A 25,874-nucleotide genomic window follows, 5' to 3' on the forward strand; every position below is an offset into this window, starting at 1 on the left:
CTTAGTAGCATGCTCTGCACAGAGTAAGTGCTTAACAAATATCAACATCATAATATCATCATTATTATTATTACCCCAGAGTCTAGTATAGTGCCTGGCACACGCTCATCCTCTGGCTGTAATCTCACTGTGGGCAGGGAATATGTCTGTTTATTTTTATACTGTTCTCTCCCAAGTGCTTAGTAGCATGCTCTGCACAGAGTAAGTGCTTAACAAATACCAACAGCATCATCGTTATTATTACTATTATTACCCCAGAGTCTAGTATAATGCCTGGCACACGCTCATCCTCTGGCTGTAAGCTCACTGTGGGCAGGGAATATGCCTGTTTATTGTTATACTGTTCCCTCCCAAGTGCTTAGTAGCATGCTCTGTACAGAGTAAGTGATTAACAAATACCAAATCATCATCATTATTATTATTATTACCCCAGAGTCTAGTATAGTGCCTGGCACATGCTCATCCTCTGGCTGTAAGCTCACTGTGGGCAGGAAATATGTCTGTTTATTGTTATACTGTTCTCTCCCAAGTGCTTAGTAGCATGCTCTGCACAGAGGAAGTGCTTAACAAATACCAACATCATCATCATCATCATTATTATTATTACCCCAGAGTCTAGTATAGTGCCTGGCACATGCTCATCCTCTGGCTGTAAGCTCACTGTGGGCAGGGAATATGTCTGTTTATTTTTATACTGTTCCCTCCCAAGTGCTTAGTAGCATGCTCTGCACAGACTAAGTGCTTAACAAATACCAACATCATCATCATCATTATTATTATCATCCCAGAGTCTAGTATAGTGCCTGGCACACACTCATCCTCTGGCTGTAAGCTCACTGGGCAGGGAATATGTCTGTTTATTGTTATACTGTTCTCTCCCAAGTGCTTAGTAGCATGCTCTGCACAGAAGAAGTGCTTAACAAATACCAACAGCATCATCATTATTATTACTATTATTACCCCAGAGTCTAGTATAGTGCCTGGCACACGCTCATCCTCTGGCTGTAAGCTCACTGTGGGCAGGGAATATGTATGTTTATTGTTATACTGTTCTCTCCCAAGTGCTCAGTAGCATGCTCTGCACAGAGGAAGTGCTTAACAAATACCAACATCATCATCATTATTATTATTATTACCCCAGAGTCTAGTATAGTGCCTGGCACACGCTCATCCTCTGGCTGTAAGCTCACTGTGGGCAGGGAATGTGTCTGTTTATTGTTATACTGTTCTCTCTCAAGTGCTTAGTAGCATGCTCTGCACAGAGGAAGTGCTTAACAAATACCAACAGCATCATCATTATTATTACTATTATTACCCCAGAGTCTAGTATAGTGCCTGGCACACGCTCATCCTCTGGCTGTAAGCTCACTGTGGGCAGGGAATATGTATGTTTATTGTTATACTGTTCTCTCCCAAGTGCTCAGTAGCATGCTCTGCACAGAGGAAGTGCTTAACAAATACCATCATCATCATCATTATTATTATTATTACCTCAGAGTCTAGTATAGTGCCTGGCACACGCTCATCCTCTGGCTGTAAGCTCACTGTGGGCAGGGAATGTGTCTGTTTATTGTTATACTGTTCTCTCCCAAGTGCTTAGTAGCATGCTCTGCACAGAGGAAGTGCTTAACAAATACCAACATCATCATCATCATTATTATTATTATTACCCCAGAGTCTAGTATAGTGCCTGGCACACGCTCATCCTCTGGCTGTAAGCTCACTGTGGGCAGGGAATGTGTCTGTTTATTGTTATACTGTTCTCTCCCAAGTGCTTAGTAGCATGCTCTGCACAGAGTAAGTGCTTAACAAATATCAACATCATCATCATCATCATTATTATTATTACCCCAGAGTCTAGTATAGTGCCTGGCACACGCTCATCCTCTGGCTGTAAGCTCACTGTGGGCAGGGAATGTGTCTGTTTATTGTTATACTGTTCTCACCCAAGTGCTTAGTAGCATGCTCTGCACAGAGGAAGTGCTTAACAAATATCAACATCATCATCATCATCATTATTATTATTACCCCAGAGTCTAGTATAGTGCCTGGCACACGCTCATCCTCTGGCTGTAAGCTCACTGTGGGCAGGGAATACGTCTGTTTATTTTTATACCGTTCTCTCCCAAGTGCTTAGTAGCATGCTCTGCACAGAGGAAGTGCTTAACAAATACCAGCATCATCATCATTATTATTATTATTACCCCAGAGTCTAGTATAGTGCCTGGCACACGCTCATCCTCTGGCTGTAAGCTCACTGTGGGCAGGGAATATGTCTGTTTATTGTTATACTGTTCTCAGTAGCATGCTCTGCACAGAGTAAGTGCTCAATAAATATGATTGAATGAATACCATTAAAATAGAGCTTCAGGTTTACAACAAAGCGGGGTTGACGGGCTCCAAGTTTCAGTGATCACCCACAGGAAGTCCATCCCTGATGTTTTACGAGGGGAGGCGAAAACCTTTCCCACCCTTTCCCACCTTTCTGTCGTCAAGAAGCCAAATTTAAAGCCCATCGGCGAGTAAAGCCGCAACGACTCACTTGGACTGCGTCTGCTTAGTGATGTTTCGGATGGTTGCGCCTTCCTTGCCTATGATGGCTCCGACGAACTGGGTGGGGACCAGCATGCGTAAAGGCACGTCCGACTGGGGCTTCTGCCTCACGGCGGCTCCGGGGGATCCCTGGCGCTGCGGACCCCGCTGCCCGAACCCCCGGCGCCCTGGGGGGTGCGGCTGCGGGGGCTGCTGGGCCGCCATCTCGTCCGGGATGTAGGCGACTTTCAAAGCGTAGTTCTCCAGCTGGAAGCCATTCAACTTTTCTATTGCTCTGAATTTGCACCGAGGGGAAGAAGCGGTGGGGGGGGAAGGAAAAAAAAATAAAAAGTCACACACACGCAGGTTTAACTCTCAACGGTGGGATGAGGGGAGGTGAGCGCGTTGTGAGAAAGGTGCCATTTAAACAGCGACGAAGCCGGACCTTACAAGCTCGGCATTCAAGGATCCTGATTCCAGGGACCTTCACGACAACAAAGAGCAGCGATGAAGGTTTACCCTTCCCATGAAGAGGCCACAGTTCCCGCTTTAGTCTGGATGCCACACTATACGTTGCAGAGTTCCTCACTCACCTCATGTAACCACTGGGACTGTCAGTGATTGCTTGGACAAGCCAGGAGAAGTCTCCAGGGCTACTCAAACTCAATCCCCCCCAAAAAGCATCACCCGACCTCTTGTAATCAATCAATCGATCGTATTTATTGAGCCCTTACTGTGTGCAGAGCACTGTACTAAGCGCTTGGGAAGGACAAGTTGGCAACATATACAGTCCCTACCCAACAGTGGGCTCACAGTCTAAAAGGGGGAGACAGAGAACAAAACCAAACATCCTAACAAAAATGGAATCGAATTGTAACCCACAGACGTCGTCGAAACAAATTACTGAATTAGCAACAATAGAAGATGTGTTCATTACCTGGTAACAGGAGAGGCGGAATGGGAGAATTTTTTTTTAAAAAAAGAAATAAGCCTGGCCTTACAGGAGAAAAATGATTAAAATAAATGTAAATCTTGACCCCTAACTGATCAAATTTTTTTTTTAATGGTATGTGTTAAGCACTTAGTATGTGACAGGAACTGTATTAAGCATTGAGGTAAATACAAGCAAATGAGGCTGTCATCATCATCATCAATCGTATTTATTGAGCGCTTACTGTGTGCAGAGCACTGTACCAAGCGCTTGGGAAGTACAAGTTGGCAACAACTGTCCCACACGGGGCTCACAGTTTTAATCCTCTTTTTACAGATGAGGTAACTGAGGCCCAGAGATGATAAGTGACGGAGGCAGGATTAGAACCCCGGTCTTTTCGAACCCCAGTCCTGAGTCCCAGCCCTCAGAGAGCATGCTGCTACTCTTTGAAATTTACAGTCCGTGGCTATTTCAGGTTTCCCTCCATTGTGTAGATTTTAGTGTGGGGTGGGAAGAGAGAAGTTATATCTTTATAACCTCTCTCCCCAACCCACACTAAAAAAGGGGAGGGGGAAAAAAAAGAAAACCCAAAGAGTACACTTCTCACTAGGTCCTGAGAATACAATTTCTGAACACTGTGCCTATCAGAGACAAACTCAAGAAAGAAAAAGGTAAGGATCAACGAAGAGGGCAATGGGCATTTAATGATTGTTTTATTAACGCTTAATATGTGGCAGGCACTGTGCTAAGTGCTGATAAACAAGACAGTCGCTGTCTCACTCAGGGCTCCCACAGTTTAAGAGGAAGGGAGACAGGTATTTCTGTTTTCCCCATATTAGTTCCCACCCCTTAGTGGAGTTGAGAAGCCCAAAGATATTTATGTGACTTGCCCAGGGACACAGGCAGGCAAGAGGTGGAGCCAGGCCTAAGACCCTGGTCTCCTGATTCCCTGTTTCATCATAATAATAATAATAATAATAATAATAATAATAATAGTATGTTAAGTGCTTGTTTTGTGCCCAGCACTGTTCTAAGAGTTGGGGTACATAAGAGTTGGACACAATCCCTGTCCCACGTGGGACTCAAGGTCTTAATCCCTATTTTACAGATGAGGTAACGGGCACAGAGAAGTGAAGTGACTTGCCTAAATTCACACAGCAGACAAGTAGCAGAGCCGGAATTAGAACCCAAGTCCCTCTGATTCATAATAATAATAATAATGGCATTTGTTAAGCGCTTACTATGTGCAAAGCACTGTTCTAAGCACTGGGGTATACAAGGTGATCGGGTTATTCCACGTGGGGCTCACAGTCTTCATCCCCATTTTACAGATGAGGTAACTGAGGCCCAGAGAAGTTAAGTGACTTGCCCAAAGTCACACAGCTGACAATTGGCAGAGCCGGGATTTGAACCCATGACTTCCGACTCCAAAGCCCGTGCTCTTCCCACCGAGCCACGCTGCTTCATGTTATTTACATCACGAAGCCCAGGGTTGGGTTGGTTTTAAGGGAAGGTTGCAAAGGATAGTCACGGACAGCCCTTAGGACGTCAGGGAAATTTAGATTAGCTTTGTTTAAAAAGAAACTAAAAACAAAAGCAAGATGGACATGGTAATGCTAAACCCGAGTGCTGGATACTGAGCAAATGGTCTCACAAAGAAAGGGAAGTCTGGGGACCGGGCAGTGAGGGTGTTAACCTGGTGAGAACTTTAAGTTATATTTCTAGGAGGTGGATCAATAAAAGCAGCAGCATGGCCTAGCTGATACAGCATGGGAGACACAAGGACCTGGGTTCTAATCCCGACTCTGCCACTTCTCCGCTGTGTGACCTTAGGCAAGTCAGTTCACTTCTCTGTGTCTCGGTTACCTCATCTGTAAAATGGGGATTAAGACTGTGAGCCCCATATGGGACAGGGACTGGGTCCAACCTGATTATCTTTTATCTACCCCAGTGCTTATTTTATTTTGTTAGTATGTTTGGTTTTGTTCTCTGTCTCCCTCTTTTAGACTGTGAGCCCACTGTTGGGTAGGGACCGTCTCTATATGTTGCCAATTTGTACTTCCCAAGCGCTTAGTACAGAGCTCTGCACATAGTAAGCGCTCAATAAATACGATCGATGATGATGATGGCACATAGTAAGTGCTTTAAATACCATAAAAGGGGAAGCGGGGCGGGGAGGAGGAGAAGATATGCAATGCGTGGCTCAGTGGAAAGAGCCCGGGTTTTGGAGTCAGAGGTCATGGGTTCAAATCCCGGCTCTGCCGATTGTCAGCTGTTTGACTCTGGGCAAGTCACTTCACTTCTCTGTGCCTCAGTTACCTCACCTGGAAAATGGGGATTAAGACTGTGAGCCCCCCGTGGGACAACCTGATCCCCTTGTAACCTCCCCAGCACTTAGAAGAGTGCTTTGCACACAGTAAGTGCTTAATAAATGCCATTATTATATGCAATGATGTGGGAAGGGCTGGGAGGGGAACAGAAAAGAAAGCTATAACTTTTCAGGACATGTACATGCTTTTCAAACACTGGTCCTTCCTCCCTTCTACCTCCCCACCAAATGCATGATGGCGCAGATGACAAGGAGGAGTGACTGGGGGTACTCGGGAAGCACTACCCTTGACTTCACTAGGATATGAAATCACGGCTCACCATCTGGATGACATGGAATCAAGGATGTTCAGGGAAGACAAGTAGGAAAACTAGGTAGGTAAGGTACTGTCATTTTGAAAGTGAAGATTACCTTCTGCTTGTTGGGCCTAAGAAATACAGGAGGCCCAAAAAGCAGAGAGGATCCAGATTAAAGGAGAAAGGACTTTGAAAGACTTGGAAAATTGGGTTTTTTAACCCAAATCTGCGGCAGCAAAATAGAACTTTAAGCAGGAACTGTCCCACGAAGACATTACTAACACTTTGGTGACTGCAGGAGGACCAAAACAAGGAGGATGGTGGTTCAAGCCACCATCTGACCGGCAGGTAAGATTTTGAGCTTTTCAAGCGTCTCATCCTGGTTCCTCCCTCCCCACCTTTCTGGCTTTCACCTCTACTCAGCTGTCCTCAGGGGAATCAATCAATCAATCGTATTTATTGAGCGCTTACTGTGTGCAGAGCACTGGACTAAGCGCTTGGGAAGTACAAGTCGGCAACACAAGAGACAGTCCCTACCCAACAGCAGGCTCACAGTCTAGAAGGGGGAGACGGAGAATGAAACCAAACATACTAACAAAATAAAATAAATAGAATAGATATGTACAAGATAAATAAATAGAGTAATAAATATGTACAAACATATATACATATATGTGGGGAAGGGAAGGAGGTAAGATGGGGAAGATCTAGAGAGGGGTGAGGGGGAGAGGAAGGAAGGGGCTCAGTCTGGAAAAGCCTCCTGGAGGAGGTGAGCTCTAAATCACCAGCCGGGCTGGCAGAGTAGGATGCGGGAGAACAGTACGGACACCAGCATTTCAAAGGTGGGTCATCGACTGGGAAAACTTTCAGTCAGTGCTTCCCCACAACACTGGGGCAATCTGGGGAAACTGTCAGTTCTGTCCTGAAAACTTTTGGTCTTCCCCAACTACTCCTAAATTGTGACGTCTGAGTGCGCAGATCTGGGGACACTGGCTTGCAAGTTCAAAAGCCCTTTGGAGCCTAGATAGAAGCATCTAAAATGGTGCCCCCGATTGGGGTGTTCCAAGTTGGGAGTCAATGACCCAGGCAAAACAAGTTCATCCCTAAAGGACACTTAAAAATAAAAATAAAAAAAAAATAACTGACTCCAGGCCAACAAGAGGTGAACAATGGTGTCCTCTTGGAGTTCACCCACGGGCCAATTTCCAGTTTTTTACTGGCTATGTTTGAGCGATGTCCCGGATGAAGACACAGAGCATGATCATTAATGCATGATCAGTATGCATTAATCTGGGGGATGTGGCTAAGCACTAAGGAGACGAGGACAGCGAATTTAAAGTGTCCTCGATAAATTGAAGGAGCGGGTCTTAACTGGGATCCTATTCAACAGGATCAAGTGCGAATGGGGAATCTTAAAATCTGCACAGATGCAAAATGCGTGGCTGCCTGGCTGAGCAACGGGAGTCGCTGTGTGACTCGACCCAAGTAGGATACAGCAAGCTAACCTGACCCTGGGGATGTGTCTATTTATTGTTGTAGTGTACTCTCCCAAGTGTTTAGTACAGTGCTCGACACACAGTAAGTACTCAAAAAGTACGACAGAATAAATCTATTAAGGGTAATGTGATGTTCATGACCTGAGAAGCCATCTCTTAACTACACTCCCCGTTTGTCAGACTGTGCACAGTTACAGAGTCCACATTTTAAAAAGGATGTTGAGAATCAGGGGAGTATTTATTGAAGGGTAATAAATGTGATTGGGGGGAAAATGGCCTCTTTGAGGAGAAATTAAATGATTTGGGTTGTTTAGTGTGGAGATGAGATGACTATAAGGTCTTACAGCATATAAAGTTGTTACGATCGGGAGCAAGCAAGAGCAAATGAGCTTAGCTGCAACAAGAGAGCTCAGACACAATTGACTGTATTGGTGATTAAACACTGGACCACAGGGGAGAGGATCAGATTTTTTTTTTTGCACAGAGAATGGACTCTCCACTACCTGGACATCATATTAAAAATAAGACAATTGACTGCCACGAATGGTTTCGATGGAAGGCTCTAGAGGCTCCTTGCCGGACTAAGATTCTAAATTTAGCAAGGGCCAAAATTCCTGCTTCCTTTGGGTTTCCATCAGCTCTTTCCATCACTTTCCCAACCTTGCATAATTCTTCCCAAGTTGTTTTTCTTCAAAAGTAAGCAAACTGGTCTCTGGGTGATGGGGCTGGGGTCGGGGGTGAAGGATGTGCTTTTCTTAAGGAAAAGCACAGCCCTAAAGGAAGTCTTGGAATCCTGTGAAGGATACAGCAACACTGAGGGGGAATACAGAGGATGAAAGGAATGGATGAAAGGTGGAGGACTGCATGAGTGTGTTACACTTTTTCCAATCCTCGAAGCAACAAAGGAAAAGTATCCCTCGGTAATTAGAATGTAAACTTTTTTTAAGGGAGTTTCAAGAAGTGACAGCCTTACAAAGGTTATGAACGGGCCTAGAGATGGGGAATTTTCCGGCTCCGATTGCATGCCGCCAACGTTCGAGGTGAGCGTGTGTGTTTGTACAAAACACCGCAGCTGCTGCTCCCGGCGATCTCACAGCAGAAGTATTTACAAGGAATTTCTAAGTTGCGTAACAACTTATAGGAATAAAAATAATTCCACCCCATATTATTGTTTGTTGTTAAATACAGACGCTTACCTACAAACTGGATTCGAATCTGGTCCAGTCCTACCTCCTCAGAAAAAAGATCCCACTATGACAAGACTGCAAAACTGAGGGCCTGAGATAGTTGAATAAAAATATGATCCAGAACCTGAGATATCATGGTGTTATTTGGACATTGAAGCTATCCCGTCTGGCCAGGATGCCAACTTAACAGAGAAGCAGCGTGGCTCAGTGGAAAGAGCCCGGGCTTTGGAGTCAGAGGTCATGGGTTCAAATCCCAGTTCCGCCAACTGTCAGCTGTGTGACTTTGGGTAAGTCACTTAACTTCTCTGTGCCTCAGTTACCTCACCTGGAAAATGGGGATGAAGACTGTGAGCCCCCCGTGGGACAACCTGATCACCTTGTATCCTCCCCAGCGCTTAGAACAGTGCTTTGCACACAGTAAGCGCTTAATAAATGTCATTAAAAAAAAAAACTTCAGCCCCCACTCTAAGCTCGTCGTGGGCAGGGAATGTGTCTATTTATTGGTGTTATTATTATTGTACTCTCCCAAGCACTTAATACAGTGCTCTGCACACAGTAAGTGCTCAATAAATAGGATTAAATGAATGAATAGATTGAATGCAGAGGCTGTATTCTTAAAGAACCAGCTCACTGTGGGCAGGGAATGTATCCATTAGTTATACATCACTCTCCCCGGTGCTTAATACGGTGCTTTGCACATACTAAGTGCTCAATAAATACGAGTGAATGAGTGAGTGTGGAGGAGAATTAATCAATGACATTTACAGGCGTCTACTGTGCGAAAAGCCCTGTACTAAGTAATCACGCTCATGTGCGCAACTGCTTTTTCTGACACTGGATTGCAATCTTTCCAGACAGGTGAAACAGTGTGCAGAGAATGTTCCCTCCATTCCCTAATTCTTCAAGAGCTTTCCATTCAAACCACATGATGAAAACCCACAGGACAGCAGAACTGGCTATCGCCACAAGACTGAAAAACACTCATTTACAAGTAAGGTAAACAGAGGCCGGTTGGCTTACTATCTTCCTTTGAAAGGATTCAATCACACCTAAGAACCAGAAAGCGCTTAACAAATACCATCATTATTATTATTATTGTTATTATATCATGGCAGTCTAGCGGCCAGGTTGCCCAGGGAAAGAAGTGAAAACACTTCAGCACCGATAACTCAATATATATATATTTACTCTTCCATAAAATGAAATGTCAGTTGTACGAAGTGTCTTTTCTGCTTCTCTAGGTCCCTTGTACAAATTACCACCATACTTTATCTCGAGAAATCTTGAAGCAGAGTGGTCCAGGGGAAAGAGCATGGGCCTGGAAAACAGAAGGCCTGGGTTCTAACTCCAGCTTCACCACCTGCCTGCTGTGCGAACTTGATCAAGTCATGTAACTTCTCTGTGCCTCAGTTCCCTCATCTGCAAAAAAATGGGGTTTCAAAACCTGTTCTCCCTCCTACTTAGAATGTGAGATCTGACCCTCTAGTAATTACCCCAGGGCTTAGTACAGTGCTTGGAACATAGTATAAGGACTTAAATACCACAATCACTACTATTATATTAGAGTTTTATGTACTTGGTCAGTGTCCACTTACAAGCCAGCTCTTCACGAAGCTGGATTAAGTGTAGATAGATGCTGAGCCCCTAAAAGCTGTCATTCTGATCGTGTCATTTAGCCTGGAATCCACATATATTGTTCCCAATTTGATTTGTCATTTAAGCTGTCAAAGTTTTCCTTAGTTCATCTGCTTTACCCTACCACCCTTCAAAAACAGCCCTTTCTCCATAAATTGTTAAAACTCACTCTCAATTATTCTCCCGGTCTCTCTAAATAATGAAATGGTCAGATGATGGGCAGTCCCTAGCACTTTCACTAGAGGTTACACAAGGAAAATAGATTAAGTCGGAACTGGACTATTTTTGCTTTTTTTTTTGTAATAAAAAAAGGAAGCTGAAACTAAAGACAAAATTAGGTGTTGGCATTATCGGTGGATTTCATATAACCACGGTAGTTCTATCCTCCTGCCCTGTTTCCATGGAAAAGCAATAGTTAACTGTGCAAAGTTCTTTTCCATCTTCTTTATGAATGATTAATTTTATACAGCGAATCTCCTCTGATCCAAAACTGCATGAGATAACGTCTAAAGAATGCTCTGAGCTCTTCAGAGATAGACACTATGTAAACAGGAATGCATTGAAAAGTTATTAATAAAATAAATTCTTGTTTGCATCTTCATGCCATGACGTAGACAGGCCCTAGAAAGCAGCAACTGGGAAATTCAAGGAGATTACTTCCCTACCTTCCAGATACGGATCTTAAAAAAAAAACAATCAAGAAAAGGAAGGCTTCAGCTAGGGTTTTTATTGTTGGGGAAGGGTCAGTTGGAAATCTGCCTTAGGAATGACTACTTTAAGGAGCTGGGGTGGGGGGAAAAATGGGGACACATCTCCCTTAATGCTCTCTAGACAAAAACCTGGATTTGCAAAAGTTTGTATTTGGTATTTTTGCGTCTGGTTATGTTACATTACCCTGTTGATTTTACTTAGCCACAAGGTGGCAGGAATTTCAAAGTTAAAAAAAAAATAATCAAATTCACATGGTATTTTATGCCTAGGAAAAAGACAGTAGTATAAAGGGGGGCAAGGAGATGGGGAGGGGGCGGCAACTGGATGAGAAAGGGAACCAGACTAGCTAAATCAGATCCCTCAAGTAAACAAAACTTCAGCGAGGGACCATGGGTTACAATTCAAACTGAGGCCATTCCATCTTAAAAGAAAATAAAGAACTTTAGGCATGCTCCCAAGTACTACCGACTGAAATTTTATTGGTCTGCTGTAGGGAATTTTCAACCACCGTATCTATACAGTGATACACCGATTTTTCAGAACTGGGAGGAGCTCAATTTGGAAGTTATGAGAGCCCATTGCATGGCAGCATTTGTCGATCACGTTAAATTATAACTGTGGATTGCCAGAAATGATGGAAAACTTCGTATGAAAGTTCTTGAACACACACACACAAAAAAGAGATGGTCAGAAGTCACAGGCAAACCCGAGTCAAAATAACGTTACAAAAATAAGATTACATTTTACTAGATAGTTTAACAAATTACATAATTCATAAAAGCAGCCAATGTGGAGAAATCAAAATAAGCTGGCAACAATCCAAAAGCTTATCTTTTCTATTCCTAATCCCATAGAATAGGTGGGGAGAGGGGGAAAGGCTACTGTTGCATATCCCCTTACCCCCACCCCTCCTTTTAATACTAACTGCACAAAAGTTAGTAGAAATACTTCTGATACGGCAATAATTTAAGTAATTTAGGAGATGAGTGACAAGGCAAAAAGTTCTTAAAAGTACTTACTGCCTAGCCTGGTCCTTGTTGGCGTACGTTACGTTTACTACTGCAGTCTCTGTGTCAGTGTTCACTAGAGAGAGAAAAATGCAAACAACAAAAAAAAACACTTAAGTTTCCTTTCCATATCTTCCTTTGGCAAATTTGAAAGCAACTTAGTTTAGAACACAAGTACCTTGCTCACAGTTCTCCACCGTTCCATATTGAGCTAATAAACTATCCAGCACCTATCAGAAGGAGGGGAAAAAGTTACAAATTTTGAGTTCTGTAATTGTTAGCAAGGACAGGAATAGATTTTTAATCACAAAGAACATTATAATGGAAGAGAGCCAGAAGATTTATTTGGTCTTTGATCTAAAGAATTGAGGGCATGATGCCATAGGGTGAACGTGTAGCTTGCTTTTTGCTCTCTCTACTGCCCATCCCTAGATCCCTGGCTTTGAATCCAGCTTCCGCTGGCTAAACTGGAAGCATGAAAGCTTGGCAGCAATGTAGAAATCAAAGGTACCTTCTTTCTAAGGTTGGAAGAAAATGGAAGAGAAAGCTCTCTCTCTCTCCTCCCTCCCACCCTCCATAAAACACACCGGCACTAACCGAGATGAAGTTAAGACAAATTTCCCAAAGAACTTAATATTTCAAAGAATTTCTCTTTGGACTGGGAGATGGGCATCAATGCAACATTAAATTCTAGGGCATGGGTAGCAAAGAGGAAGAAACAGTATTAATGCCAAAGCTCTACCGGGGCCTTTTTCAAACTGTGAAACCTAAGACAGATACTATTAGAAACATGATTTTGATAACAAAACACTTTACCAGGTGAACACTCCTCTCATATTTAGGCATCTTTAGAAGACAAAAAAGGCTACTTCCCTATTTTTCCATAGGGAAGTATTTTTTTTTTAACACCTTTTGAGAGTTGTCATTCTCAGCTTTGGCACAACACAGGTTTTAACGCCACGTTTTGGCTAGAACGCTGTTAAGGAATTAGCGACCGTCCGGCTGACAATACAAGCCTGCCGGGTTACAGCACACGGCCGAGTGGGAACAAGGACATGTGCATGCATGAATGTGCAGCGGACGGTGACTACTATGAGCTTCCAATCACTCAATCGTATGTATTGAGTGCCGACTGTGCAGAGCACTGTACTAAGCGCTTAGGAGAGTTCAATATGTTCAATATGTTCCCTGCCCACAACCAGCTTACAGTCTAGAGTGGGAGCTTACAGTCTAAAGCGGGTATTTCTGAATGTGCCTTCTGGGTTGCACGGAGAATGAAAACCGCTCTACTTCAGATTAACGCAACTAGATTGAAAGGGAAGAGTGAATTGAAAAAAAAACATTCTTAAATGTCACTCAGTACTGAATATACCCCTCCTTCTCATAATGAACATGTGGATTTTTTTTTTTAAATAGCCGTAGTCGCAACAATCTGGGATTCATCCTTAGCTCCTGGAGTGGTGAACGCGAAGTCGACCAAAGCAGAAAAACCATGAGGCAGAGAAGAGCTATTTTTCCTTCAACAGCTCTAGCTTGAACAGATAGAAAAATCAAGGCTCTGGGCAACCCAGAAGAGAGGGAGAGGGAGAAATCTGATTGCCTACTTCTCCTGACACAGTACTTCTTCTGTCCCCTACCCTCGGTTTCCTCATCTCCTCATTGTAGCCCTCCTCTCTGCTTCATTTTCTCATTTGTTCCTTCCAGCCCCACCTTCCTCCCTCAGTGAGCATGGCAGTACCTCGCCTCTCGTTTCCTGCTTTTTTTTTTTCCTAGGGGAGCCATTTTCCTCTGGCAGATTTCTGCAATAAATGCTATATTCATGACAGCATACAGTAGAACTTCACTCTTGATCACCGCGAATGTAGAGTCTGAATTCATGGACTTTCATGGTAACCTTTCCCATTACAATCATAATTGAGACAAAGCAATCCACAATAATATGATTCATATTTTAGCTTTAAATCACATATCCTAATACAGTAGCTAATCCACTCGAAGAGTCTTTCTATTCACACTCCTCCAGGCCTCCCCACACACACAAAAAGGAAAGAAAACAACTTGTAGGACAGTATGGTTTGACGCGTAGTTTAAAGGTCAATATACCATCATTACTGATAATGAAGACATGGTGGAAGAGAGCAATTAAAACTTCTTTCAAAGCCTGGGAAATTCTAGCCACCTGTCCCAAACTAAAAACAAAACAAAACAAAAAACTAGGGCTTCTGAGCATCATATGCACCTACATTTTTAAGACCAGTTTAAAAAAACATCAAAATGCAACTCACCCTCCTCATAAGAGAAGACAAAAGAATTCTGTCAAAGATTTAAAAGCTGTTCGCCATTAGCTTTTACTAAAGTACCAAAAAACTGTGCATAAATCTATTGATTAATTGTTTCAACTGAGCTAGTTAATCAGCGACGTTGTTTGCCAGTTTGCTGTCCTTTTCCAAATCAAAGGCAAGCCCCATGTCACTATTTGTAGTACAATATTCATTCAATTTATAAACCGTGAAAGGCAAAAAAAGTTGAGGGAAAAGTACAACTAGATTAAAACCTAGGCTAAACGACTTCCTTTTATGTGTTACCTTAAAGCAGTTTAGCTATTCAGTAATTAAATATTGTCTCATATGCCGCACACAATTATACTTCATTTAGATTAAATATTGAATAAATGAAACTCCTTTAGGAATAGATGTGTTAATTAAGTTCTTTATATTCCAAGTTAATGAGAAATATTGAGAAATACTTCTACACTGTTTACTAACCTGGTACCAAAACACTGGCTTTCTCCTTTCCATTTTTACAGCTTCACAACCATTCAACATATTCACTATTTGCCTGTGATTTCACCAGTTTTAAATTAGTCTAATTCTTATTTACTAAACATCCAGGAGAAGGAAAATCTCTTAATCGTAAACAAGATTGAGAATCAACGGCCTTTTTATATGGCTGCATACTTGCAGACCAAAGAATAATGAAATCTGTCATGTCCCGATTGTAACCATTCGACAACCATTAGGAGTTAGAAGCCCTGGATCAAAATTGGTACAGCGACTCCAATAAATAAGTTGTTTAAACAGGTTGCACCATTTATTAATCTTAACTCATGAAATACAAGGTTTACTTGCTGCGGCACACATCAAGTGACCCCTCTTGACATCCCCTGAAGGTGTAAATCAGCGATATTTATTGAGTGAGCACTGTACTGAGCGCTTGTGAAGTGTCCTGGCAGAACCTCAAAGGTCAGCCTGCACAGGAAGCCTAAATTAGGTAGGGATCAGACCCCATTCCTCCCTAAGCCCAAAATACTTCCTGCCTATACCAATTTCCACTAGAACTGGAGTACAGATAAAGTTGAATGCAAAAATCACCATCTTGAAAGGAAGGCAGGTGGGATCAGCCAGCATGCCCACGTCCCCTTTGAAGGAGAACTCCCACGACAGGAAATAATCCATGTTTCACCTACAGGACCCACAAAAGGATCATTCTGGGGTGGCCCACTGCTTACCCAGAAAATCGGGGCAAACCTGTCCAAAAAGCTGCTGGAGACTCAACCACAGTAAGCCTCTGGGGAGGCTCTATTTAGGCCGAATTGAAGGAAAATCACCTATGGGTTGCCCCTTTTAGGAACATATCATATGGACTGGGCTGCCACAGAGCCCTAAAGAGGATATCCTAACCCCCAGGTACGTTTGAAGACAATTCATCCTAAATATACAGTCATGGCTGTGTAAGAGACAATCAACGCACGCAATGCAGAATGTCATGCCCAGGCCTAAAGTGGGGAGACTGGCCTCCTTGGGAGAAAGAAAAGGATAGTTTCCTGATTAACACAGAGGCCTGAAGTCACCTGGAGAAGGTGGTCTGATTTTGGTTCTTGGAAAATCCTGACAGAGACACAGCCGAAACCTGAGGCCAGGGAAATAAACAGCCAAATACCCCCAAAACTTCCATGAACATTTAACCGCAAATGTTCCATAACCCTGTCGAATGGCTTCTTGCCCACAACTTCGAGGCCTGGCAGTGGTGTCGTGGCTATAGCGTCAATCATCTACATCCGCCGAAAAGCGACAACGAAAATATTTGGGACGCGCGGGGGAGGAGGCGAATAGGAGGGCAAGAGGTAATAATAATGATGACATTTGTTAAGCGCTTACTCTGTGCAGAGCACTGTTCTAAGCGCTGGGGGTGGATACAAGGTGATCAAGTTGTCCCACATGGGGCTCACAGTCTTAATCCCCATTTTACAGATGAGGTAACTGAGGCCCAGAGAGGTTAAGTGACTTGCCCAAGGTCACACAGCAGACATGTGGCGAGCTGGGATTCGAACCCATGACCTCTGACTCCAAAGCCCGTGCTCTTCTCCACTGAGCCACACTGCTCCTGTTATAATGATGGCATTTATTTATTTTTTTTTAATGGCATTTATTAAGCGCTTACTATGTGCAAAGCACTGTTCTAAGCGCTGGAGAGGTTACAAGGTGATCAGGTTGTCCCACGGGGGGCTCACAGTCTTAATCCCCATTTTACAGATGAGGTAACTGAGGCCAAGAGAAGTGAAGTGACTTGCCCAAAGTCACACAGCTGACAACTGGCGGAGCCGGGATTTGAACCCTTGACCTCTGACTCAAAAGCCCTTGCTCTTATCCATTGAGCCACGCTGCTTCCTATCCCTTTGAGGTCCTTTGAGATCCCTTTGAGGGAGGCACAATTTATCAATCTGGTAGCAGGTGAACCGGTTATTAAGTGTGCAGCCCATCCCGATCCTCCGTTAGCAGGTGGCTGGGATCCCTCCTCAGAGCCTTTAGGCAAGGACTGCTGTCATCATCATCATCATCATCATCAATCGTATTTATTGAGCGCTATGTGCAGAGCACTGTACTAAGTGCTTGGGAAGTACAAATTGGCAACATATAGAGACAGTCCTTACACAACAGTGGGCTCACAGTCTAAAAGGGGGAGACAGAGAACAAAACCAAACATACTAACAAAATAAAATAAATAGAATAGATATGTACAAATAAAATAGAGTAAAAAATATGCACAAACATATATACATATATACAGGTGCTGTGGGGAGGGGAAGGAGGTAAGATGGGGGGGATGGAGAGGGGGACGAGGGGGAGAGGAATCAATCAATCGTATTTATTGTATTTATTGAGCGCTTACTATGTGCAGAGCACTCTACTAAGCGCTTGGGAAGTACAAATTGGCAACACATAGAGACAGTCCCTACCCAACAGTGGGCTCACAGTCTAAAAGGGGGAGACAGAGAACAGAACCAAACATACCAACAGAATAAAATAAATAGGATAGAAATGTACAAGTAAAATAAATAAATAGAGTAATAAATATGTACAACCATATATACATATATATAGGTGCTGTGGGGAAGGGAAGGAGGTAAGATGGGGGGATGGAGAGGGGGACGAGGGGGAGAGGAAGGAAGGGGCTCAGTCTGGGAAGGCCTCCTGGAGGAGGTGAGCTCTCAGCAGGGCCCTGAAGGGAGGAAGAGAGCGAGCTTGGCGGATGGGCAGAGGGAGGGCATTCCAGGCCTGCTGTCCCTGCTTATTCCACTCCAGAGACAAAGTGTAGGGAGAACAGGTCCGGCTTGGCCCATTATCAGTTATGAAGTTTAAGGAGACCAACACGTCATCTCTTCCGATGGAGTAGGATAGAAGCGTTCAGGGGTTCCCTGGTTAACTGAGAGGGGTGGGGGGGGGAGAGTCAGGTGTTGGATATGGTCAGTGAGTGATTTTGTTCTCCGCACTTGCTGGCTCATCAGTTCGATCATCTGCTGAGCAAACAGTCTGGCGCTGCAGCGTGCGCTGATGTTGCATGCCTGGGTGAGCTTGGAGGCGGGGAGCTGGGTCGCTCAGTCCTACCACGCTGAAGCCTGGCAACTTTGGCAGGTTTTGCACGGGATTTTTAGGCCGTGGATGAGAAGGGAGGAAGGGGGAGAAGCAGCGGCCAGAACGCAAGACCTTCCAGTCTTCACTGCCCTCCTGGCTGTACCGCTTTCGACTCTTCCAAATTCATCCCCTCACTCACCGTGTTTCCCCAGCTTGGGACTCCCCTAATTTGGTGACCTCGGCATTTTCCAAATTCAAATAATAATAATAATAATAATAAATAATAATAATGGCATTTATTGAGCACTTACTATGTACTAAGCGCTGGGGAAGTTACAGGGTAATCAGGTTGTCCCACGGGGGGCTCACAGTCTTAATCCCCATGTTACAGATGAGAGAACTGAGGCACAGAGAAGTTAAGCGGCTTGCCCAAAGTCACACGGCTGACAATTGGCAGAGCCGGGATTTGAACCCATGACCTCTGACTCCAAAGCCCGGGCTCTTTCCACTGAGCCATGCTGCTTCTCAAAGTCCTCCTAAAGTCCCATCTCTTCCAACAGGCCTTCCCTGGATTTTCTAGCACTTGATGTATAAACTATGAGCTAATTCTACCACTAATGAATTTACAGCCAACTTCAGCACACTTGTACAGTTGTTTAATTGTGCACTGTAACTTCTTTCCACTACTCGAGTTGAAAGTGATTATATGCATCTCCTTTCAAGTGGACGCGCTATGGAGAGGGGGCATATCACTCTATATTCTGTGCTTCCCAGCACCTAGTATAGTACACTTCACCGAGTGGACACTCAAGAAACGCTACTACTTAGTAATAATTGTGGCATTTGTTAAGTACTTACTATGTGCCAGGCCCTAGGGTAGATACAAGATAATCAGGTTGGACACAATCCCTGTCCCATGTGGGGTTCACAGCCTTACTCCCCATTTTACAGAGGAGGGAACTGAGGCACGGAGAAGTGAAGCGACTTGCCCACGGTCACACAGCAGACAAGAGGTAGAGCCGGGATTAGAACCCAGATCCTGAGAAGTCCCAGGCCCGTGCTCTATCCACTAGGCCAAGCTGTTTCTCACATTCCTATTTGTCCCCAAGTGGTATAGAAGCCCAGAGGGGAGAGCAGAAGTGGAGAGTCCACCCAACATGACCTGAAACTTCTTTAGCTGCTGCCAAAAATAGTGATAATTATAAATGACATTTTTGTTAAAGGTTTACTACGCACCAAGTACTGTATAAAGCACTGGGGCAGATACAAGATCAACAGGTGAGATACTGTCCCTGTCCCACATGGAGCTCACAGTCTACGTAGAACAGGTACTTGACCCTCATTTTACAGATGAGGAATCTCTGAGAGAGTCGAGTGAGATGACTTGCCCAAGGTTACGCAGCAGACAAAAAGGGTTGTGCTAGGATTAGAACCCAGGTCCTCTGCCTCCTAGGCACATGCTCTTTCCACTAGGCCCCACTGCTTCTTATTCCAGTAGAAACACTGATGGGGCCACAAATCTCCTTACAGAGGAGATAGATATCTGCAAGAGAGTCAAGGCCTTGGGAAAATCTGGGAACAAAGCCTCTCAAAAACCACGTTTATAGGGCAACATGGGAGGTAGCCACTTCCAGACAGCCGAGGGGAAGGAATGTTTTCCAGGCATGGAATTTGTGAACATGGGGCTCCCCTTCCAACAGAGAATCCCAGTTTAGCCTAAGGCAGAAAACCCTCAAAACATCAGTTGTGTCTCTCGGGGCGGAGGGAGAGAATTTGTAAGTGAGCGTGCCCTTTCCTCCCAAGCTGGACTTTTGAGTCCTGAAGCTGTTGGAGAAGGATCCTGGAGGTGTCTTCTCTTGTCTTTTCCGGAGGGGAGGAGATTCCTGTTCAGGACCCTGAGGATGGAGAGTGGGACCCTACCTGGGGCTAGGACCCTCTAAGTCCTTTTTTTTATGGCATTTATTAAGCACTTACTATGTGCAAAGCCCTGTTCTAAGCGCTGGGGAGGTTACAAGGTGATCAGGTTGTCCCACGGGGGGCTCGCAGTCTTAATCCCCATTTTACAGATGAGGGAACTGAGGCCCAGAGAAGTTAAGTGACTAGCCCAAAGTCTCACAGCTGACTAGTGGCGGAGCCGGGATTTGAACCCACGACTTCTGACTCCAAAGCCCGGGCTCCTTCCACCGAGCCGCGCTGCTTCTCCTAGCAGGTAGGTCTTCAAGCCTTGGCGATAAGCGTCCTAGGAGCAGTTTAGTACGGGTGATCATCTGGGCCATCCCTTTACTCAGTGATGCTGCAAATGTCCTGCCTGGAATTCCGGTTCAGCATCTATCTGTACATGGCCTTGGTTCAGTTCTAGCTTTAGAGAGACATATTGTAAGGCAGTAACAGGTCACCCACTATGCTAAGCCCTCGAGGGTTCCCCACAACCTTCCAAATTCCTGGTCATGAACTCTTATCAATTTACATTATTTTTCATCTCTCCATGTCCACCGCTAGCAATCAATCATGCCTGTTCATTTCCCCACATCCAATTGGAGATCTTTCTGCTTCCCAGTACCCGAAACACGTCGTTTTTCCCACCCATGTAATACTTCCTTTAAACTTTAAAGTAGCTCTCTGAGCCTTTTTCCTCCACTACACAGTCTTACTCAACTAGCTATAAAAGAGTAGTCTTTCATCTATTCTTAAATAATAATTATTATAACGACGGCATTTATTAAGCGCTTACTATGTGCAAAGCACTGTTCGAAGCGCTGGGGAGGTTACAAGGTGATCAGATTGTCCCACAGGGGGCTCACAGTCTTCATCCCCATTTTCCAGATGAGGTAACTGAGGCCCAGAGAAGTTAAGTGATCTGTCCAAAGTCACACAGCTGACAGTTGGCGGAACCGGGATTTGAACCCATGACCTCTGACTCCAAAGCCCATGCTCTTTCCACTGAGCCACGCTGCTTCTCTAAGACAATTTGCCTTCTCCAACCTAAAAGATTTTCGCTCTTTCTGCAGCCTAACCCCACCTTCCCCTAAACCTTCTGCACAATGGGTAGTCTAAATAAATATTCAGTGGAAGAGCTCCTAGGTTCATGCACAAATCACCCTTAGACACATGTGTGGCAATGGGCACTCCTCAAGTTCAAATCCAATATATGCATTGGCCTCATTAACCGAAGTCTTTCCAGGCAGCAAAGATCACACGAGCAGTTAACCCACCAGCCTCTACAACCCTTCTATTCTCTAAAGAGCTCCTCAGATGAAAGAAAGAAGGAAAAAATAAATAAAAAAACAAGTTTGGACAAGTTTCAATCCCAATGGAAAACACACACGCACACACACACACACACACACACACACACACAAAAAAAAGACAGTTTAGTGAGAGCCTGGGGGGAAATACCTATGTGGAATTTCCCTCCAAATTGTGGATTTACATCAGTGGTTTAAAAAAGTTTGGGGTTTTGTGGAAATACCTTATTTAATTTGCAGCTTTTAATGTTTGACTATAGATGAAGTACCAACCCAGAACACAGTAAGCTGGTCTGGCAGATAACTATGGGTCACATCATTAGTAAAGAATTCCCATTTTATCTTTTTAGTCCTTAAGGTGGGGTGGAAAGCCGGTGAGCATCTTCATCCTTATCTGCAAGCCTGAGTGCTTGGCACATAGTAAGCGTTTAAGAAATACCATCATTATTAAGAGACCCACTGGAATGTTGCTTCGGGAATTAATCACCAGATCTCACAGACCGATCAACCGATGGCATTTACTGAGTGCTAATTGTGTGCACTGTATGAAGCACTTAGGAGACAACACCACAACAGAATCAGTATATTTGTTCCCGTCCCACTAGAACCTTACAGTCAAGACGGGGAGACAGACGATAAAATTATAGATGTGCCCTTACGTGTATAAATGCTATGGGGCAGAAGGTGGGATGAATAAGGAGTGTTTATGGGTTCAAATCCAAGTGCATAGATGACACAGAAGGGAGAGAGTAGGGGAAATGAGGGCTTAGTCATGGAAGGCCTCTTCCATAATAAGGGTTTGAAGGTGGGGAGATTGGTGGCCGGGGGATATGAAGCGGGAGGGAGTTAATGGACGAGGGGTCAGCAGGGAGGTAGATAATAATAATAATAATGGCATTTATTAAGCACTTACTATGTGCAGAACATTCATTCATTCAATCGTATTTATTGAGCACTTACTGTGTGCACAGCACTGTACTAAGCGCTTGGGAAGTACAATTTGGCACCATATAGAAACGGTCCCTACCCAACGGCAGGCTCACAGTCTAGAAGAAGGGGAGACAAGACAACAAAACAAAACATGTGGACAGGTGTCAAGTCGTCAGAATAAATAGAATTAAAGCTAAATGCATATCTTTAACAAAATAAATAAAATATGTACAAGTAAAATAAATAGAGTAATAAATCTGTACATACAGGTGCTTAATAAATGCCATTATTATTATTATTATAGAAGGGGGAGACAAGACAACAAAGCAAAACATGTGGACAGGTGTCAAGTCGTCGGAACAGTATAACAGACACATTCCCTGTCCATGATGAGCTTACAGGCTAGAGGGGGAAACATGTTAGTATAACTGTTCTAAGTGCTGGAGAATTTACAAGGTGATCAGGTTGTCCCACGTGGGGCTCACAGTCTTCATCCCCATTTTACAGATGAGGGAACTGAGGCCCAGAGAAGTGAAGTGACTTGCCCAAAGTCACCCAGCTGACAAGCAGCGTGGCTCATTGGAAACAGCACGGGCTTTGGAGTCAGAGGTCATGGGTTCGAATCCCGGCTCCACCACGTCTGCTGTGTGACCTCGGGCAAGTCACTTAACTTCTCTGAGCCTCAGTTCCCTCATCTGTAAAATGGGGATTAAGACTGTGAGCCCCACGTGGGACAACTTGATCACCTTGTATCCCCCCAGCGCTTAGAACAGTGCTCTGCACATAGTAAGTGCTTAACAAATGCCATTATTATTATTATTATTATTATTAAGTGGTGGAGCCGGGATTTGAACCCATGACCTCTGACTCCAAAGCCCGGGCTTTTCCCACTGAGCCACGCTGCTTCAAAGTACAGCGAGTAGGCTGGCGCTGGAGAAGTGCAGGCTGTGTTGTAGGAAATCAGCCCGAGGAGGAGGCACGCTGATTGAGTCTTAACGATCGTAGAGAGTTTCTGTTTGCTGTGGAGGTGAATGGAGCGGGAAGAGAAAGGAGGCAAGATGGACTATGGCACCTGCTTGGGTCGGCACAATAGCAGTTTGGACGGAAAGGAAACGGCAGATTTTAGCGATGTTGTAAAGATCGAATGGACAGATTTTAGTGACAGATTGAATGTGGCTTGAATGAGAGAGATCACTCAAGGATAATATCAAGGATCCGGACTCGTTCAACAGGGAGGACGGTGGTGCTGTCTACCATGATGGGAAAGTCAAAGGGAGGGCAGGGTTAGGGTGGGAAGATGAGGAGGGCTTTTTTGGGCATGTTAAGTTCGAGGTGTTGGTGGGACATCCGTGTAGAGACACCCTGAAGACAGGAGGAAATGTGAAACTTCAGAGAAGAAGAAGTGAGATGAGGACAGAGAAGGAGATTATCTGCAAAAAGATGGGAGTTTAAAACCATGGGAGCTTGCGTAATAATAATAATGATGGCATTTATTAAGCACTTACTATGTTCGAAGCACTGTTCTAAGCGCTGGGGAGGTTACAAGGTGATCAGGTTGTCCCACGGGGGCTCACAGTCTTAATCCCCGTTTTACAGATGAGGTAACTGAGGGCCAGAGAAGTTAAGTGACTTGCCCAAAGTCACACAGGTGACAAGTGGCGGAGCCGGAATTTGAACCCATGACCTCTGACTCCAAAGCCCGGGCTCTTTCCACTGAGCCACGCTGCTTCTCTACCCCCACGCTGCATCTACCCCAGCGCTTAGTACCGTGCCCAGCCCGTAGTAAGCGCTTATCAAATCAATCGTATTTATTGAGCGCTTCCTGTGTGCAGAGCACTGTACTAAGCGCTTGGGAAGTACAAGTTGGCAACATATAGAGACAGTCCCTACCCAACAGTGGGCTCACAGTCTAAAAGTCTAAAATGCAATTTTAAAATGTGCTTAACCACTCCATGTTGATGCTCCTCAGATTTACCCATTAAAATGTTTGGCAACCACATCGGATAACAAGATCTCATCTCCACGGACGATATGACCCGTCACCAGAGCTCCGGAGAAGGTGCAAAATGAAGAGTCATGTTTGATTCTTCTCAGAAATTGTATTTTCGGTAAGCAAGCTTGACCATTCTCATTATCACAGGTGAAGCTACCTGTAAAGCTGTCCAAAGCATAGACTGATCAAGCCTATTCTGAACTGAGAAGGGGAAAGAATCTAAGCCTCCCACAACGATTCTGCCCACTTCTCATTTCACATTATCTCTTACAAAAGAAAGCTGGAATGGAAGACTGTTTGCTAAGAAATCTGATGGTATTCAGCAAATGTTCCAACACCGGTTTATGGGACCCAATCTCGACCTACCTGAAAGCACCTAATTACTAAAATGCCACAACAGTGTCTTTCGACCTTCAAAACTAACCAAAAAAAAAACCCTAGTTATTTACTTCAACCCCTCTGGGGAGACTAGGAGCAGTAAAGTATCCCTCCTCTCCCCTACAGTTGGCCCAAAAATCCTTGGTAGAACTTGGGGGAAAACACAAAGGACAAGACACTCATATCCAATCTGGACTCGTTCCTTGGATACGTGAGTTAAAAATCTGAACTGACTTGACGGGTGTGTTGATGAATGACATGATTTCTTTCCACTCCACCCCCTACAACTTTTTATATCATTTGTTTAGGCATGTTGCCTGCCTTGTTAGTTTTGGAATTTCATTTTATTAAGGCTTGTTAAGGAGTCCAGAAGCCTTTGGGGATGTTGAACTACAAAACAGGATGATGAATGATTACGCCGCTCAGCGTGGCCAGCTGTGTCTAAAGGGAATGTCGAGTAACCGACGTATGATAGGCTTGAGAGTGAAGCTCATGCCACGCTCCTCTTAGTTTGCGTGCCCCATTCACATAACCCAATGATCCTAAAAGAAACATAAGCCTATTGTTGTCTCTCTAGAGCCGGAAAAGGGTAAAAATGCAGAAGACCATCCCCATGCGGAGGGGCAAACCTTTCAGTGTGAGTCCAGGAGCAAAAAACGGGGCCAGGGGAAGGAAGACAGAGGTGATGGGCCTTAAAGAGCTGATCGGTCAGGTCTTTTCAACTCTGACCAGAAACCTCTCAGGTTTTGTCAGACTCGGAATGAACCAGTCGGGGAGTCCAGCTCAAACAGCTGTCGGGGACAACGGTGAACTGAAAGTAAAATTAAAACCGAAGACACGCTTCCAAAGGAACCATAGTGAGTTATTCTCAAGGGAAAACTGGTTTCAGATGGGTGGGGTGAGGACGGAGGTGGAGGTTTTATGGGAAGGGGAGGAGAAAAGTAGGGGGGGAACGTGTACCCCATTTTTTAAGACAGAAATTATCTGTCAAAAAAGGTTCTATCAAGTGGGGTAGAAGAGGGGATGAGGGGGAGAAAAGAGACACACACACACACACAAAAATGAAGAATGTGCCTGTTGGTACTAGCAAATGCATGAGTTCTAGAAGCACAATTAGTGTCCGGGACATTATCCCAGGAATGTTGCCTCTTGTTTCAAATCAACAACATCATTTATTTAGCACTACCAATGGGCAAAGCACTGTAGTAAGTCCCGAGAACACATGGACATTAAATCAGACACGGTCTTTGATCCAGAAGGATAAAAAGTGACAATCGGGAACAGTAGTACAAAATAAAGCAAACCCCACCACCACGAATAACAAAAAAAAAAACCACAGTACATTCCTCGAT

The 25,874-nt window shown here is 44.3% G+C and overlaps 1 protein-coding gene across 1 annotated transcript in view; it reads right to left on the reverse strand.

Annotated features, from left to right (window-relative positions):
* The window catches only part of IGF2BP3 (insulin like growth factor 2 mRNA binding protein 3), a 200,545-nt gene that overhangs the window by 42,929 nt on the left and 131,742 nt on the right, over nucleotides 1–25,874 (reverse strand). Inside the window, exons 4-6 of the mRNA XM_038769399.1 lie at nucleotides 12,303–12,354; nucleotides 12,137–12,200; nucleotides 2,543–2,827 (exon numbers count right to left, since the gene is read on the reverse strand). Coding sequence (XP_038625327.1) covers nucleotides 2,543–2,827; nucleotides 12,137–12,200; nucleotides 12,303–12,354 — 401 coding nt within the window. The remainder of the gene's footprint in view (nucleotides 1–2,542; nucleotides 2,828–12,136; nucleotides 12,201–12,302; nucleotides 12,355–25,874) is intronic.

This window comes from Tachyglossus aculeatus, chromosome 2 (genome assembly GCF_015852505.1).
Source record: "Tachyglossus aculeatus isolate mTacAcu1 chromosome 2, mTacAcu1.pri, whole genome shotgun sequence".
Classification (NCBI taxonomy): domain Eukaryota; kingdom Metazoa; phylum Chordata; class Mammalia; order Monotremata; family Tachyglossidae; genus Tachyglossus; species Tachyglossus aculeatus.